At 36.8% G+C, this 15,360-nt stretch overlaps 1 protein-coding gene across 2 annotated transcripts; it reads right to left on the bottom strand.

Annotated features, from left to right (window-relative positions):
* Nucleotides 1-4,746: 4,746 nt before the first annotated feature.
* CFL2 (cofilin 2) lies at nt 4,747-14,679 on the bottom strand. 2 transcript variants are annotated; one of them, XM_079126594.1, is made up of 4 exons: nt 14,393-14,679; nt 13,083-13,390; nt 12,888-12,964; nt 4,747-12,808 (listed from the first exon to the last, which is right to left on the bottom strand). In XM_079126594.1, the coding sequence occupies exons 1-4, from the start codon at nt 14,393-14,395 to the stop codon at nt 12,696-12,698; spliced, it is 501 nt and encodes a 166-aa protein (XP_078982720.1). In that variant the 5' UTR covers nt 14,396-14,679; the 3' UTR covers nt 4,747-12,695. The 2 variants fall into 2 exon arrangements, with proteins under 2 accessions (XP_078982720.1, XP_078982721.1); XM_079126595.1 differs by having other exon boundaries at nt 14,282-14,675.
* Nucleotides 14,680-15,360: the final 681 nt, after the last annotated feature.

Raw genomic sequence — 15,360 nt, 5'->3', positions numbered from 1 at the left:
TTGCTACTATACAGAATTAAGGCTATGACATCCAAGCATAGAATGAGTGAACTTGTCTGACTAAAGAGAGTAGAGAGCAGTTTGGTTGTTGTCCAACTCTCAGGGTAGGTTGCACCTGGTGCAAGCTTTATACTAGTCATGCACAGTAGTACTCTGTTCTCACTTCACGACAGATTGGAGATTAAATACACTGTGCTTCAACCCAGAAGTTTGGAAAGCATTGGTCGATAACACACTGTCTCCACTTTTTTTCTTGCTGGTGTTGGGGATCGAACCCAGGGTCTCATTGCATGCTTATCAAGTCCTCTACCACTGAGCTATATGCCTAGCCCTCTTGTTCAGTCATCAAGCCATTTCAGTTTGGCATCTACCCTTTTTACTCTGCTGGAAATACCACAGGAAAAGCTACTAACCTCTTCAGGGTCAAATTCAGTGGTTTTTCTGTCCTCATCATATGTGACATCTCTACAGCATTTGGCACCATTTGCTTGGTAACAACACAGAAGGTGTGTTCTTCTCTTACCTCTTTGACAATTCCCTGTCTTCTTTCCAGGCTTCTCTTCCTCTGCCCTTGGCCCATTTCTCTTCCCTTGTAGCATTTACACAGATTTTTGCTAGGCATCTAATTAATGCTCTGTAGTTTCACCACAACAAAAAAACTGTTGATTTCTAAACTCTATTTCCAGGGTTACAAATTTGATGGCATACACAACACCTTTGTTTTTATTTATTTATTTTGAGGGGGTGCTGAGGATCGAATTCAGTGTCTCACATGTGCTAGGCAAGTGCACTACCACTGAGCTACAACTCCAAACCCCATACTAATGTCTTAAACATATGCAAAATAAATGCTTAAATTTGTAAAAGCAAGATAAATGGAGAATTTTTTAAAAAAATTTATAATTGTTTTCAAAATTATTACTTTACCCCAGATACTTTTTTGGGGGAAAGGGTATTAGGGATTGAATCCAGGGTTGCTTTACCACTGAGCTACATTCCTAGTCCTTTTTATTTTTATTTTATTTTGAGGCAGGATCTCTCTAAATTGTTGAAGCTGGCATTGAACTTGTGATCCTCCTGCCCCAGCCTTTAGAATAGCTGGGATTACACACATGCACTATGAGCCCAGCTTCCCAGAAACCATTTTTATACCAAATAAAATATTTCATAAAATTCCAATATAGGAAACAAAGTAAAAGCATCTTCTTTGTCTAGAAAGGATTTGAGGCCTCAAGCTCTAACTATTCAGTCTTTCACTGCCTGGGTCTTCTCAGGAAATTGCTAAGCCTCCGGGGTTTCTTAAACTGGGATATCTGGAACTCTAAAGCCATTCATGGCAAGAATTCTGAGGATCCCCCTGAAGGGTAGCACACACTTGTAATCCCAGCAACTTGAAAGGCTGAGGCAGGAAGATCACAAGTTCAAACTAGTCTCAGCAACTTAATGAGACCCTGTCTCAAAATACAAACAAGCAAAATAAAAGGGCTAAGAATGTGGCTTAGTGGTTAAACACTCCTGGATTTAATTCCTGGCACCAAAAAAAAAAAAAAAAAAAAAAAAAAAAATTTTTCCCAAAGGACCTATCAAAAATTCTCTCTTTAACTAACCACTAAAACCTAGCAGTTCCTTCAATTATTAATATAGGAAATAAACCACAGTTACCAGCATTACGTATAGCTTCATCACCAATAGAAATCATTGACAGTCATGTTACATAGTTACAGGATATCTCAAAATGTCACATACATTCATCTACCTATTATAGGAGTTATTAGAATGTCACTTTGTTATATGTTAACAAAGTACACATAATATGCTTCTATAAATTATAGCGCGCACACACACACACGTATAATTTTAAAACATTCTTCTGAGAAGAAGTCTACAGGCTTTATCAGATGGCCAAAGGGATTTTTGGAAAAGGTTAGTAAGACCTATAGAAATTCGGAGCTCCTTAACAACCACATGGAAACAGCTTCCAAACTAAGGTTTCTACTTTGGCCGTAGACCTTCTCCAAAATGATTTAATTGAAGTGATGAAAAAGGTCCTTTTTATTCCCAATACTAAGGAGAGATTGTTCTCAGTGAAGAAAGTCTGTTGAGACCTGATTTCAAATAACAATTCTATATTTTTTTCCTTTTAACATTTTCTTTCCCCAAGTACTGTTTAAAACTCACTTCTAGGAAATCTTTTCTCTGTTGGATCCTTCTTTTGTCCTACATTCCCTCGTTGCTTACTCAAATGCTTATCACTGAATTCTTATTAGTTCACAGGTCTATTTTGTCTCTCCAACTGGATTATAAAAGTGCCCTTGAGAAGTTTATTTCTCAGGATGGCCGGAATAGTGTTCTACAAATAGACACTCAATAAATGCTTCCTGATGAGTGTAAGGCCTTTCAGAAAAGTTAATTTATTTACCATAATAGCAGGATTAAAAACCAATATGGTTAAGTAATTTGATAACAAGGCAGTGAAAAAAGAACATTTGATTCTGCATATTACTGTGACAAGTACTAAGACATTATGTTTATACATATCTTTTATTTACTCGTTAGAGTTAAAAATCTACTTTAATAGAAAGTGATCTTTTAGATGACCTGAAAATTATTTTTTTTATCACCAGTGGGTCAGTCTTTCTCTAATGAGCAGATGAAGACCACTGCTAAATTTAAGGTCTTCCTAAAATCTTTGATTTAGGAATTCAGCAAAATGGCTTCAATATGGACAGACTAGTTTTACAATAAAAGATCAAACAGAATCATAGCAAATATAGCTGTGATTTTTAAAACTATAGAACAGTACACACTTCAAAGATGCTATAGCTATGACAATTTAAAAATGTCCATTGTCACATGAAAATTGCTGAAATTCAGGCTTATAAATTCAAATACCAGACCTACGACACTCAAACAAATGATTTCATGCTATTGAAATGCTATCACTTCATTGAAAGTGCTTATTTTTATTTCCACATTTATGAATTTTCTATTCCATCATTTCTGACTAATCTGATATTCAAATGATCTCAAATGTCAGTAATACTAAAAAGGGTCACATTTTCCAAATGATTCAAGTCTAGCACCCTTTCATTTCATTATAAAAAAAGTCGTGGCAGTCCTCCTAACTACCTTGCAAAGACACCCATTTCAAATGTACTTTCCACTACCTTAATTCATTCCTCCAATTTCTTTCTCCTTCAGTACTTTGTCATCACTGTCATAAAACTACTAGATTTGCACTTCAGAAAGATCACCACTCCTCTACATAAAAGAGGAGCCCCTCAGCACACACAGGGTTCACATTCAACCCTATGACATGGTATCCATGCCCTCAGCAAATACCCACATCTTCCAAACTTGTCTCATTACAGTGCTTCACACTTGGCAGCTGTGACATGTCATTTGCCATACACATGCATGGCTTTTATTTCTCCGGGACAATCCTTTCCCGATTTATAGTTAACTATATCATCCTTCCCAACTCAACTTGAACATTACTTCTATAAGGCCTTCTCTAAGCCTATCCCAACACTGAAGTTAATCACTCCCTCTTCTAAATCTTGTAGTTATCATACTGTATAATTATTTTTTTATATGCTTGGCTTTTCTATATTAGTAAGCTTTTGTGAGACCAAGATAAGGTACTTCATGTTTGTTGAACTGAACTGAGTTTGATCTAATAATGATCTGAGTAATTGGAAAACAGAGATAGGATGCTTGCAGAGTGATTCATAGTGGTCAGGAAGATCATGTTTCTCCACAGTAAACATAAATCTTATGTTGCTTTAATCATGGGGATTACCAGACCCTCTTGGAAGCAACTAGTAATGTTTGGTCTGCATAATTTGAGCCAAATTAGTAAATCTCTCTTTTTCATCATATGTAGAGTGCTTCTGGCTTAGTACAAAACATACATTATATTTTATCTTAAATATCTGAGTGGGAAAAAGATTAGAAAATGGCTTATTTACACTGCGCAACAGGAACTAGCATCTATTAAACTTTATCATACAAATAATAGGAGAAAAATAGAGTCCTGATACACTGGAAACTTTATTTTGTAAAACAATTCCTTTGAGGAATAGTAAAAATCATGCAAGAGATGCCTATTATCAAGTTCCAATGTAACAAAAATAGGTAGCACAAGAAATACAGGAAACGTTTATGGCTTCAAGTATTTACAGTGGATGGCACTCAGTCAAGCAGTAAGTATTCAGGTAGATGCAATGCATCATTTTTGAGATCCTAATCTGCTCCTCTATGACTGGAGCCAGAGTTCTTTCTGGCATGAAAGATACTAAAGAATCTGCACAAACAATATTTAAGGCAAGATTGTCCCTCTTACTACATATACAAATAATTTTAAACCAGTTTTAACTATAAGAATATCCCTAACAATTATTATAGTTTAATAGAATTGAAGCATTTAAAACTAGACTCACGACTTAATTTGTTCTGTATTTTGCAGAGGTTCCACCCTGAACATATTTTTGAAATAAAAAAATATATATATATACATATGTAAAGAAACCAAACACAATTCATTTTTAAGAGTTACCCAGAAGAATACCTATTACAGGGGGCTGGGGCTGTAGCTCAGTGGTAGAGTGCCTGCCTCCCACGTGTGAAGCACTGGGTTCGATTCTCAGTACCACATAAATAAGGATATTGTATGAAAAAAAAAAAAGGATACCTATTACATTAGCCCATTATTTTATGACTTTACTATAAGAATGGTATTTACTGTAAAAATGTCATTGGGTGCACTGGCGCACACCTGTAATCCTAGCCACTCAGGAGGCTCAAGCAGGAGGATTCCAAGTTCAAGGCCAGCCTCAGCAACACAAGCAAGAGAGCTATCTCAAAATAAAAAACAAAAAAGACTGGAGATGTAGCTCAGTGGTAAAGAGCCTCTGGGTTCACCAAAGGTTAAAAAAAAAAAAAAAAAAAAGGACATTCTTTTTTTTACTTTTACACCTTCTTTTTTTAACCTAAGAATCATTTTCTAGCATTCTATTCATTTATATCACATATTACAAACATATAAATTTGAAACTCTACATATTCCTTCATAACACAATTATTAATAAGTGGCAAATAAATCTGAATGAAATAAAACATCCAACTCAGAGCAGGAAACTTTGTAATGGCAATGACACTTAATTCCAAAACTTTTTTTTCTATAGCCAAGTCATAGACACATATCTAAACCAGTCAGCTGGTATTTCTTAAGAACTTCTATACCATGATAAAGCATTTTTCTTTACCAGGTAGATAAAAACAAAAGAAAAATAAGAAGGGAGGTTCTGCTGTTAACTTCCTAAAAATAAATGTAACTAGAAATTATTAGAAGTGTATACAGTATACATTACTCAATAAGTAACCTTAAAAATTAAGTCAATGAATTTCCTTTAAAGAACCAGTTAAGGGCTGGGACTGTAGTTGTGGTAGAACGCTTGCCTTGCACGTGTGAGGCAATGGGTTCGATACTCAGCACCACATTAAAAAAAAAAAAAAGAAAAAAGAAAAAAAACTAGTAAATGAAATAAAGATATTATACCCATCTACAACTAAAAAAAATATTTAAAAGAACCAGTTAAAACTCAGCTGGGGGTATAGCTCAGTAATAGAGCGCTTGCTTATTATAGGAGGTCCTAGATTCAGTTCCTAATACATTAAAAAAAAAAGTTTTTAAAAAAGTTAAATCTTTTCAGGGGTGCTTTACCACTGAGCCACATCCCCAGCGCTTTTTATATTTTATTTAGAGACAGGGTCCCACTAAATTACTGAGGCTGGCTTTTAATTCGTGATCCTCCTGCCTCAGCTCCGGAGCGGCTGGGATTACAATGTATGCACCACCGTGCCTGGCCCAGTTAAATCTTAAAAAAGACACCTTTTTAAAACTAATATTTCAATTAGGAAAATGGTGAACACCAGTTTTGTTACTCATTTCCTTTTCCCTCATACAAGACTTTTAAAAAAATGGAAACTGCACAAATTTAAAATTCTATACATTGCTTCACAATTGCCAACAAGCAGTAGTGAGTAAAGGGAATGACACTTTTTCTTTGACCTATTACGATTTTACACACAAAAGGTTTAAATACAATTTAATTTTCACAAATTATTTTCCACTTACTCCTTGAAGTCCAACTTAAAGCATCTTGTTTCTTGCATGGGACAGCAAAGTTTTATTATTTGTAGGACAAATACTCTGTTTACATTTCTACTTTTTATATAATGATATCTAATTATGACAATTTGGGAACTGCTTCTATCTGGTGATTTAATGTGTTAACAGAAAAACCACCCATGTCCCTTCAACTCATAAGAATACATATTAGGAGGGTTTGGGCTGTATGCCCAGGAATTTTGTAATTCTCTCAGTAACTATCAACTTCCCAGGGGAAATATTTGAAATTCCACCAGTGAGAACACATAAGAGAAAATGTGCCACAATATTATTATTAAGTGCTCTTCATTTCTGTGGAAAAAAAATTTTTTTTAATAAAAATCAGTTCCAAATTGTTTTGTAAAATGAACTACTAAATTGTTGCATACACATCACCAAAGTAATTTGTGAAGGTCAAGAATGAAATGAATAAAAAGTATCTAGATGAAAAGTAATCAAAGCTAATTCCTAGTGAGCATGCCTAGAGTACATGTAAAATTCAAGTAAACGAAAGTCAATTGATATTTTGTTTATTTTTTGAGATAGGATCTATGTTGCCAGACTAGCCTGAAACTCATCACCCTTCCTGCCCATCTCCTGAGTAGCAGGAATTGTAGGTGTGTGCTACCACAACCTGATGGCATCTTTTTTTTTTTTTTTTTTGGTAGCAGGGATTGAACCCAGAGGTGCTTTTACCACCAAGCTATATCACCTACCCTTTATTTTTTTGAGACAGGGTCTTGCTAAATGACTTAGGACCTCATTCAACTGCTAAGGCTAGCCTCCAACTACCAATCCTCTTGTTAGCTTCCAGAGTTGCTGGGATTAAGGCAGGTGCTATTGAGTCTGGCTACATTTTCAGATTACTTTGTTATCAGTTTTTGTATCTTATTTACTTGCTTCAATAATCAAAAAGAATTATGGAGAATATACCTTCCTTGGGGTTGGAGGTATAGTTCAGCATAAGTGCTTGCCTAGCATGTGTGAAGCCCTGAGTTCAATTCCCAGCACTGCAAGTAATAATAAATCTTCCTTCTCTCAATAATGAAACAAATTTCTTGTGTCTTTAATGATACAGCCACAAAGGCAAATAGGACTTCCTTAAAATATTAAAGATATTTTAGATACACCTCACTGAGATACAGTATTTATATAAAGTTCAGCTATTTTATACACCTTATAAAAAATAATAAAACCAGGGGCTGGGGATATGACTCAGTTGGTAGACTGCCTGCCTCGCATGCACAAGGCCCTGGGTTCAATCCCCAGCACTGCAAAAAACAAAAATAAAAAAAAATAAAATAAAACCAGGACCCAGAAAGCACACCAGAGTTCTTTAAATGGGCAAAAGAAATAAGATTCACAGGCTCAAGCATTTTGCTCTCAATTCCTCACTCCTCAATCTATTCACTTTCTTATACAGTTATAATGAACCTGGTTTTCCAAGTCCATGAGGTGAAAAGCAACACTTAGCAGAAGGTGCTATAGACAGAGCATACCACAATAGCAAAATGCACTGACAGTTTACCAATATCAAAATCCCAAGGAAAGCTATAAAAAGGCATAAAAAGCCAGTCAATTCTTCTGAGTACTGTACTTATCAAAAATAATATACTTCATGAGACCTTCAAATCAGCATGTTCGTAGGTTATATAATTGAAATTAATGATAATCTTGAGTCTTCGAAGCAGCTCATTCTAAAAAAGCTATTACATTTTAATATCAGTCTATCCTTTTTGATAGGATGACCACAACTCCTAGTATTTTGGGGACTGTCCTATCTTAAGCTTGTTGTCATGACATAACTAATAGCTCTCAAAGGATTGGACCATAAAATTTAGCACCATCCTACTGGGCACTTACTAGTACCAAGTATTACAAGTGCTTTAATTTATTCTCACAATCCTATTATAGGGGGCACAATTATCTTTATTTTAAAGATGGAACAATTAAGGCTCTCAGAGGTTGAATGATTTGCCTAAGATCAATTAGTATTAAAGGCCTGCATGTGATAACCCAAGCAGTCTGATGTCAAAGTTCTAGTACCTAACCACTATAAATACAGTAATCTCCCTTAGAAATATGGATAGGGGAACATGGGAAGGGATATATTCACGTTTTTGGAAAAGGAGTATCAATATTTTTCTTTTTTTAAAAATATGATACCGGGGATCAAACCCAAGCTATTGCACATGCTAGGCAAGTACTCTACCACTGAGCTATATCCCGTCCTTTAGCTGGGATTACAGGCATGAGATATTAGTTTTCTGGAACATGTATTTACAATCCTGATGTTTCACAATTCTATAAATTTACAATACTGAAACATCTAAAAAAAATCTTTGAAACATAAAATATTTCAGATTATATGAGCATGAATTTTCTAAAGAAACAAAACTCAGCTGGACACAGTAGCACACACCTGCAATCCCAGTGACTCAGAACTGAGACAGGATCCCAAACTTGAGGCCAGCCTCAGCAATTTAGAAAGCACCTCAGTAACTTAGCAAGAACCCGTCTGAAAAAAATAAAAACAGTTGGAGACGGAGCTCAGTGGTAGTGGTAAAGGGCCCCTGAGTTCAATTCCCAGTAACAAAAAACATTAAAAAAAAAAAAAAAAAAAAGTAATGGTATTTCAACAGGCTGGATCATAAATTTATGACAAATATTCCATAACTTTCTATTTTACATCAAAATTATTTTGGGAAAAAGACCATTATCTGTCTATTCACACATGAAAAAGAAAATTACACTAAAAAGATCAAAAGTAGTCATGAATATCAACTCAGAAACTATAATTTTGAGCTAAATATATACTTTAAACTTCTGAAAAAGATGCTATGTATCAGCTAATTAGTCTTTGTGTGATTAAATGAAAGTTATAAAAATAGAGGCTCAATGATGTACATTATTTTTAACATAGTTCTTTTATCTACTTAATTACACTTATTAAGGGCAAATGGTTTAAACAGATTGCTACAGTTACATAGTATTTTCCTTTTTCCAAAAAGCATTTTTATATTTACCACTCAGCAACCAGGTACGGTAAACAGACATTATTATTCCCATATTATGAATTTAAAAAACTGAGGGTCAGAGAGATTCTAACTTGCTCAGTTACATTATGAGAGGAAACTGAATTGGAGGGGTAATTCCCAATTGTACACAGAAAGCAAGCAATTATTTGGATGTTTCAGAGCAAAGAAAAAGTCTCAGACTGCTTTACTGTCTGAGATGAGATAGAATATCTCTAAACTCATGTTGTCTGAAAAGCAATATTCAGTGGAGCCTGCCTGTACCTAATAGTGTTAATATTCATAGAAAAGTGAATATTCACATTGTTTTGTATCTCCAACTACCATTAAATTTACAAGCAAAAATAAAAAGAGCAGAACATGATTTTATAAAAGAGGAAAACCCAGGGAAAAGTATGTCAAACTCCTCAACAATTACCACTGCTGAGATCTTTCCTTAATAAAATAGTTAAAAGAATTTTCTCCCAAAATTCATTTGCTGGATCCCATAAATTAGTTGCTACAAAGGCTCTATATCAGAGAAACTCAAAACTACTAAGAGGCTTTTCTTCTAATCTACTATAAAGGCACATTAAATACACAACACCAGTCACACTATTTTTGATAATGATGGAAAACGACAGCTGATAGCCACATTGGGACAAATGCCAACTGTTCCTATTTGTCTGAAAATGCTAAAATTAATTGCTTCAACATTCAGTTTTCAAAGCAAACCTCTCTAAATGAAAAAGTTCATCAACTAAAATCCTGAAGAAGACTACAGATAATGGTGCCTCTTTGAACTGAACATTAATTTTTCACCTTTTAATATTCCAAAGGGTAAGTAAACACATCTCAACAGCTTCAAATATTTTCATGTATTTTATTTTTTAAACACTTATAATTTTGCAAGCTAGCGGTAAAATATTGTCCTCAATATTTTACTAATTAGCACCGTGTATCTTTTAAAGTTAACTGGAACATTGTTTCATTACAAATGACTTGTAAAATAAAAATGACATTTCAAATGCCGAATTCTTCTCAAATATGATCTATTATTAATGATGTCATTATTTCTGGTTCTATGCACAAAGGTGTATTCAAAGATGAACTTAACTATGTTAATATCTACTTTGTCAATCTAACAAATCAAAGTATTGTAGCTTAAAGAAGTTATTTAATCTCTGAAATTATATAAGTGGCATATAAGGAAGTCAAAGAATCAGTTATAAAAACCAAAGATACTCTGTTAACTGATTTGTTTTTTTATGAAGTCCCTTATTTTTAAGAATGAGGAGATAATGAAAAACACCATGGTGCAAGTATGTCATACATAGAGTTTAGTATACATTAGTATTCTCGTGCTTTGATTATTAAGAGTTTGGTCTTACCAAAAAATCATCAGAATGTCCAAGACAACTCACAAGGACAGTGGGAAACCTGAAATACAATTGCTCAGTGCAAGAAAGATCCCAAGCCATTCATACACTTTTAAATAGAAGCCTAGACATGTATCTCTTTTTAATGTTCTCATCTAAAAACTTTTTTAAAAATATGAAAAAAATCCTAATTAAACTAATTACTTCTAAATACTTAAAAAAAAAAAAAAAAATGTTTAAAAAGGGGTATTTCCAGTCGGGCACGGTGGTGCATGCCTGTAATCCCAGCAGCTTGGGAAGCTGAGGCAGGAGGATCGAGAGTTCAAATCCTGCCTCCGCAACCACAAAGGTGATAAGCAACTCAGTGAGATCCTGTCTATAAGTAAAATACAAAATAGGGCTGGGGCTGTGACTCAGTGGTTGAGTGGCCCTGAGTTCAAACCCTAGTACCAAAAAAAAAGAGAGAGATTGATTTTCATTTCCTGTTTTCTGATAAAAACATTCTTCAGAAACATGGGGTTAAGTTCTGAGCCACAATTCACTGCTTACTAGCATGCCTATTTTGCATAGCAGTAGAATCAAGTCCGGTTTTGCCATTTGTGGATAACTATGACAAGATACAAAAGCATGTGTTTGCCATAAATAGCTCTGGCTAAAAGCAAACTGCTCACACTGAGTAGATCAAATTCTCTATAAGGAGAGCAATCTGGACCATTGCCAAATCCCACCAGTAATGTTTAAGACTACTATACCAATTCCTTTTCCAATTCTATTTGGAAAATATATTACAGTATTTCAAAATGAACATTCCTAAACATCAAAAGCATTAAACTTTTGAAGTACATTTTACAAATTATGACCAAAAAAACAACAAAAAGTTCCTGCTGCTTCTACTCAACTACTTATAAGTGTAAAGTGAATAAAAAGTAACTAGGCTAATTTATCTGTAGAACAAATGAGATATTGAAGATCTTTATGTCAAAGTGAAAACAAAACAAAACCAAAACACCCAAACCAAAAACCAACAAAGCTGCTCTCCATATTAACACATAAGGAAATAAACATGTTTACAAAAGTACCACTCTTTAATAATGGTATTTTATATTAGGTGGCTTTAGGGATAGAATATTGTTTAAACCAAAGAAATCTAACAAATCTGGAAAGTATCATGCATGAATGTTGTACAAAAAAGTTCTCAAATGACCAGTGCAGAAATAAACACATTTACCCTAAAAGTGGTTCCACATAACATTTTGCAAAATTTCCAAGGAAAACAAGGCAACATTCTGTAACATGCCACAATTTTTATTGCAACGTGGCCATTTTTGTGAGGGTGGGGAGTTTGATCTCAAAACAATGTTCCATTTAAGGCTCTTTTATACAGAAATTGCCATCATGACTGATATTCAAAATATCTTTAGTGTTGGAAGACTCACATGGTAAACATAAAACACCTACATGTATTCAGTAGTGTACACTCAATGGAAAGATGTTAATAACAGCTATTTCTTTTAAGAAGATATGCAGGTAATAGGAATGAACATTGAGGTACTAGGATAAATTGATAAGTTAATGAAACAAAATTGGCATTCCTTTTGGGGGATTAAACTCATTTAAAAAAAAGTGCTTTTAATGCATAGTGTTATATTCGTGCTGCCATGTCACAAAAGAAGGCTTGCCAAGGCAGGTGAGGTGTATGAATGCTCCAGCGCCTCACAGAACTACAATCAAGTGCAACTATAAATAATACTGAAAAAAGTTCACCATCTGACCAGTGGATAATACTTTCAAGGCATTCAATCTGCGTACCCTTTGCAGTATTCTAGACTATTCACATTGACAATCACATTCATTGTAGGGCTTGCTGCAAGGGAGGCATATAACCAGTTGTTTTGGCTAAAATAAGATAGGAAGGCATTCCTTGGGTTCTACATAAAAGTAACCATATTAGAGTCTAATGGCAATCACTGACAGGCTGCTTAAATGAATGATATCTCCTTCATTCACTGTGTTGGAAGGGCCCAGTGGAAAGGGAAAAAACAAAAACAAAAAAACACCTAATGCTATTCCAATGGACTGAGCTGGAGAAATGAAACCCCCTTAAGATCCAGATGGCACTTGATGGTCACATTATAACGGTTTTCCTTCAAGTGAAACTACTACATTGCCTCCCAATTTCTCTCCAAGTGTTGATCGGTCCTTAATATCATCCAAGCCATTTACTTGCCACTCGTGTTTAATACCTGAAAAGAAAGACATTCCATTACCTTGTTATACTTAGAAAAGAGTAATTTCTCTACACAAAATAGTCAATATTTGTACCTGTAAATTTCTTCTTAATGGCATCTTTAGAGCTAGCATAAATCATCTTGCTTTTTAACGGTGCACTTTCAGGAGCCCTATGAAAACAAAACAAAACAATTGTTGAATCTCACTTATAAGAAAAACAAAGGCAAAACTGACTATGATAATTATCCTTGCATTTTAAAAGTACTTTTTTCTTTTGTTTTTACACACCAGAATATAAATACTAGGTCTTCTTTCTTAGACTCTTTTGTTTCGTATGTGGCATCGTACAAAGCATATCGGCAATCATTCAGAGGTAGCAACTTCACAAAAGATGTGTAGGGGTCCTCTACAGTATCACCAATGTCACCCACCAAGATCTGCTTTGCTTCCTCTACAATTATTTGTCTTTTGTCATCGCTTAAACAGAAGAGAACTGCTTTCTTTCTTTTTTTGATCTCCTCTTGTGTAGAAGATTTCCTTACTTTCATATCATTAAAAACTTTGATGACTTCATCATTCACTGTAACTCCAGATGCCTGAAAATAAACAAAGAATGGTAATTCAGAACAAGCATTCTGGCTTTAAACAAAATTGTTTGCCTACAGAACATTCACTTCAGTTTGGACATTAAAAACTGCACTGAACCATGCAAGCAGTCCAGATTAGTCTCATTTTAAAGTATATGATACATTTAAAGACTCTTAATTCATCCTGCCCATTCATCCTTTTTAAAGGGGTCTGGAGAAAGCAAATGGAAGGTGGAGCGAAAGGGACAAATACAAGTTGTCCCATCCCTGAAATGTTTCCTATTTCATTGAGTGATGTCAGAGCTTCAGGAGCAGCGGCAAAAATACCTTCTGTATTGTGTCAACTCTGCAGGCCTTTAAAAAAACATTTTTGGATTTCACTTAATGCTTCTACTATTTTTTTCTTTAAAGTCATCCTGCCACTGCCGTTTCCTCATAAGGAAAGGGAATCAAGTGTAAACTCCAACCGCCCATGGCTACAACATAATTGCCCCACAGCTCAAATGTAGACACTTCCAAACTAAAAGGTCGACTGTGAAAGCTTTTTTACCACGAGAAAACATTTTAAAAAGAGTTTTCCCACCTCCTCAATCTCCTCTTAAGAGTTTTATTACAGGTCATCTAATACCTGAGCCGAAGCCTTCAAATCACGTACCAATTTTAGAGCGCGCGTTAAGAAAAATTAGGAAGCGAAGGGCAAACGCCGCACACGAGGGGTTGGACCCTTCCGCAGCCCGGGCAGCCCAGCCCCGACCCCCGCCTCGCACCCCGCGCGCACTCCCGGGCCCTCCCCGCCCCCAAGAATCCGGAGAGCAGCAGAGCTGGGCCTGACTGCGGAGGGCAGGCCAGCCGGCTGGGAGCAGCCAGGTTGCAGCGGGGCTACAGCGCAGGAGCGCCCACCTCGAGGCCAAAATCAGGTTAAAATGGCGGCCCCACTTCCCGGGTAGTGCGGGGCCGCGCTGGGGGCTTTTTCGCTGAGCCCCAGTCTCCCGGCCGGCGCGCCCGCCTTACCATAGTGCCCGCGGCTGTGACTGCGGCAGCGGCTCCGGCTCTGTGGATCTGGGAGGAGGAGGAGGAGGAGGAGGAGAAGGAGGGGCAGGCGGGAGGGCGGGCAAGAGGCTGCGAGTGCGGAGCACGCCGGGAGCTGCAGCCCCGGGGAGGTGGCAGGGCTGGCGGGCCGCAGGAGGCGGGCGGGGCGGTCACGTGGGCACGCCCCGTTCTCCCGCCGGCGCCGCCCAGCTCCCAGGCCCTTCCGCCTCACGGCTGTGGGCCTTTGCCCGCCCGCGTCCTCCGTCTGACCCCGGATCGCGAACCCAGCAGGCCCGGGCCGGTGACGCGAGCCCGGGGGCCTGGCAGAGTCGCTTCCAGCCACTCGGCACCGCCCATCGGCCGGCCAGGGAAAACGCCCGACTCCCAGAGGGGCGTTTCCAGAGGGGTGGGGTGGGGTGTGTGTGTGTGTGTGTGTGTAAAAAACTATCGGCGAAGGTGTCGTTCTTTCCTTCACCTTTGATTTGCACACCAAGGGGCCGAATCTCAACGTTTCTAGTCTTTTTTTGGAAAACTACCAAATTTGCGTAAACTGTTTATAACCCTTTCCTGACTAAATGAGAATAAACACTATTAGGGGTTACCCCCACTTGAAGTATTCTGCAAAAACCAGATACTAAGCACTGGCCAAAAATAACTTAAAAATTCTGTAGTCAAAATAACAATAAGGTAAAATAGGTAGCAGCATATCCTTTTCTGATTAGACTCCTAGGAAGTGAGTTGTACTCGCTGTTAAAAGAGTCTTCATGAAGCTCCAGTTTATGACAGCTGACACCAGATAAACGAACCCAGGAAGAGAGATTCCTCCCTCTTGTCAATCAGAATCTCTTCTAGCAAAGCCTGTATAGCTGAGACAAGAAGGCTTCTCAAATACATCGTATTTATCATAGTAAAGTTGTCACTTTATATCTTGAGGAAATTTTTCATAAAAT

Source organism: Sciurus vulgaris (assembly GCF_902686455.1).
Source record: "Sciurus vulgaris genome assembly, chromosome: 2".
Lineage (NCBI taxonomy): Eukaryota > Metazoa > Chordata > Mammalia > Rodentia > Sciuridae > Sciurus > Sciurus vulgaris.
This window is presented reverse-complemented; position numbering and strand designations above follow the sequence as displayed.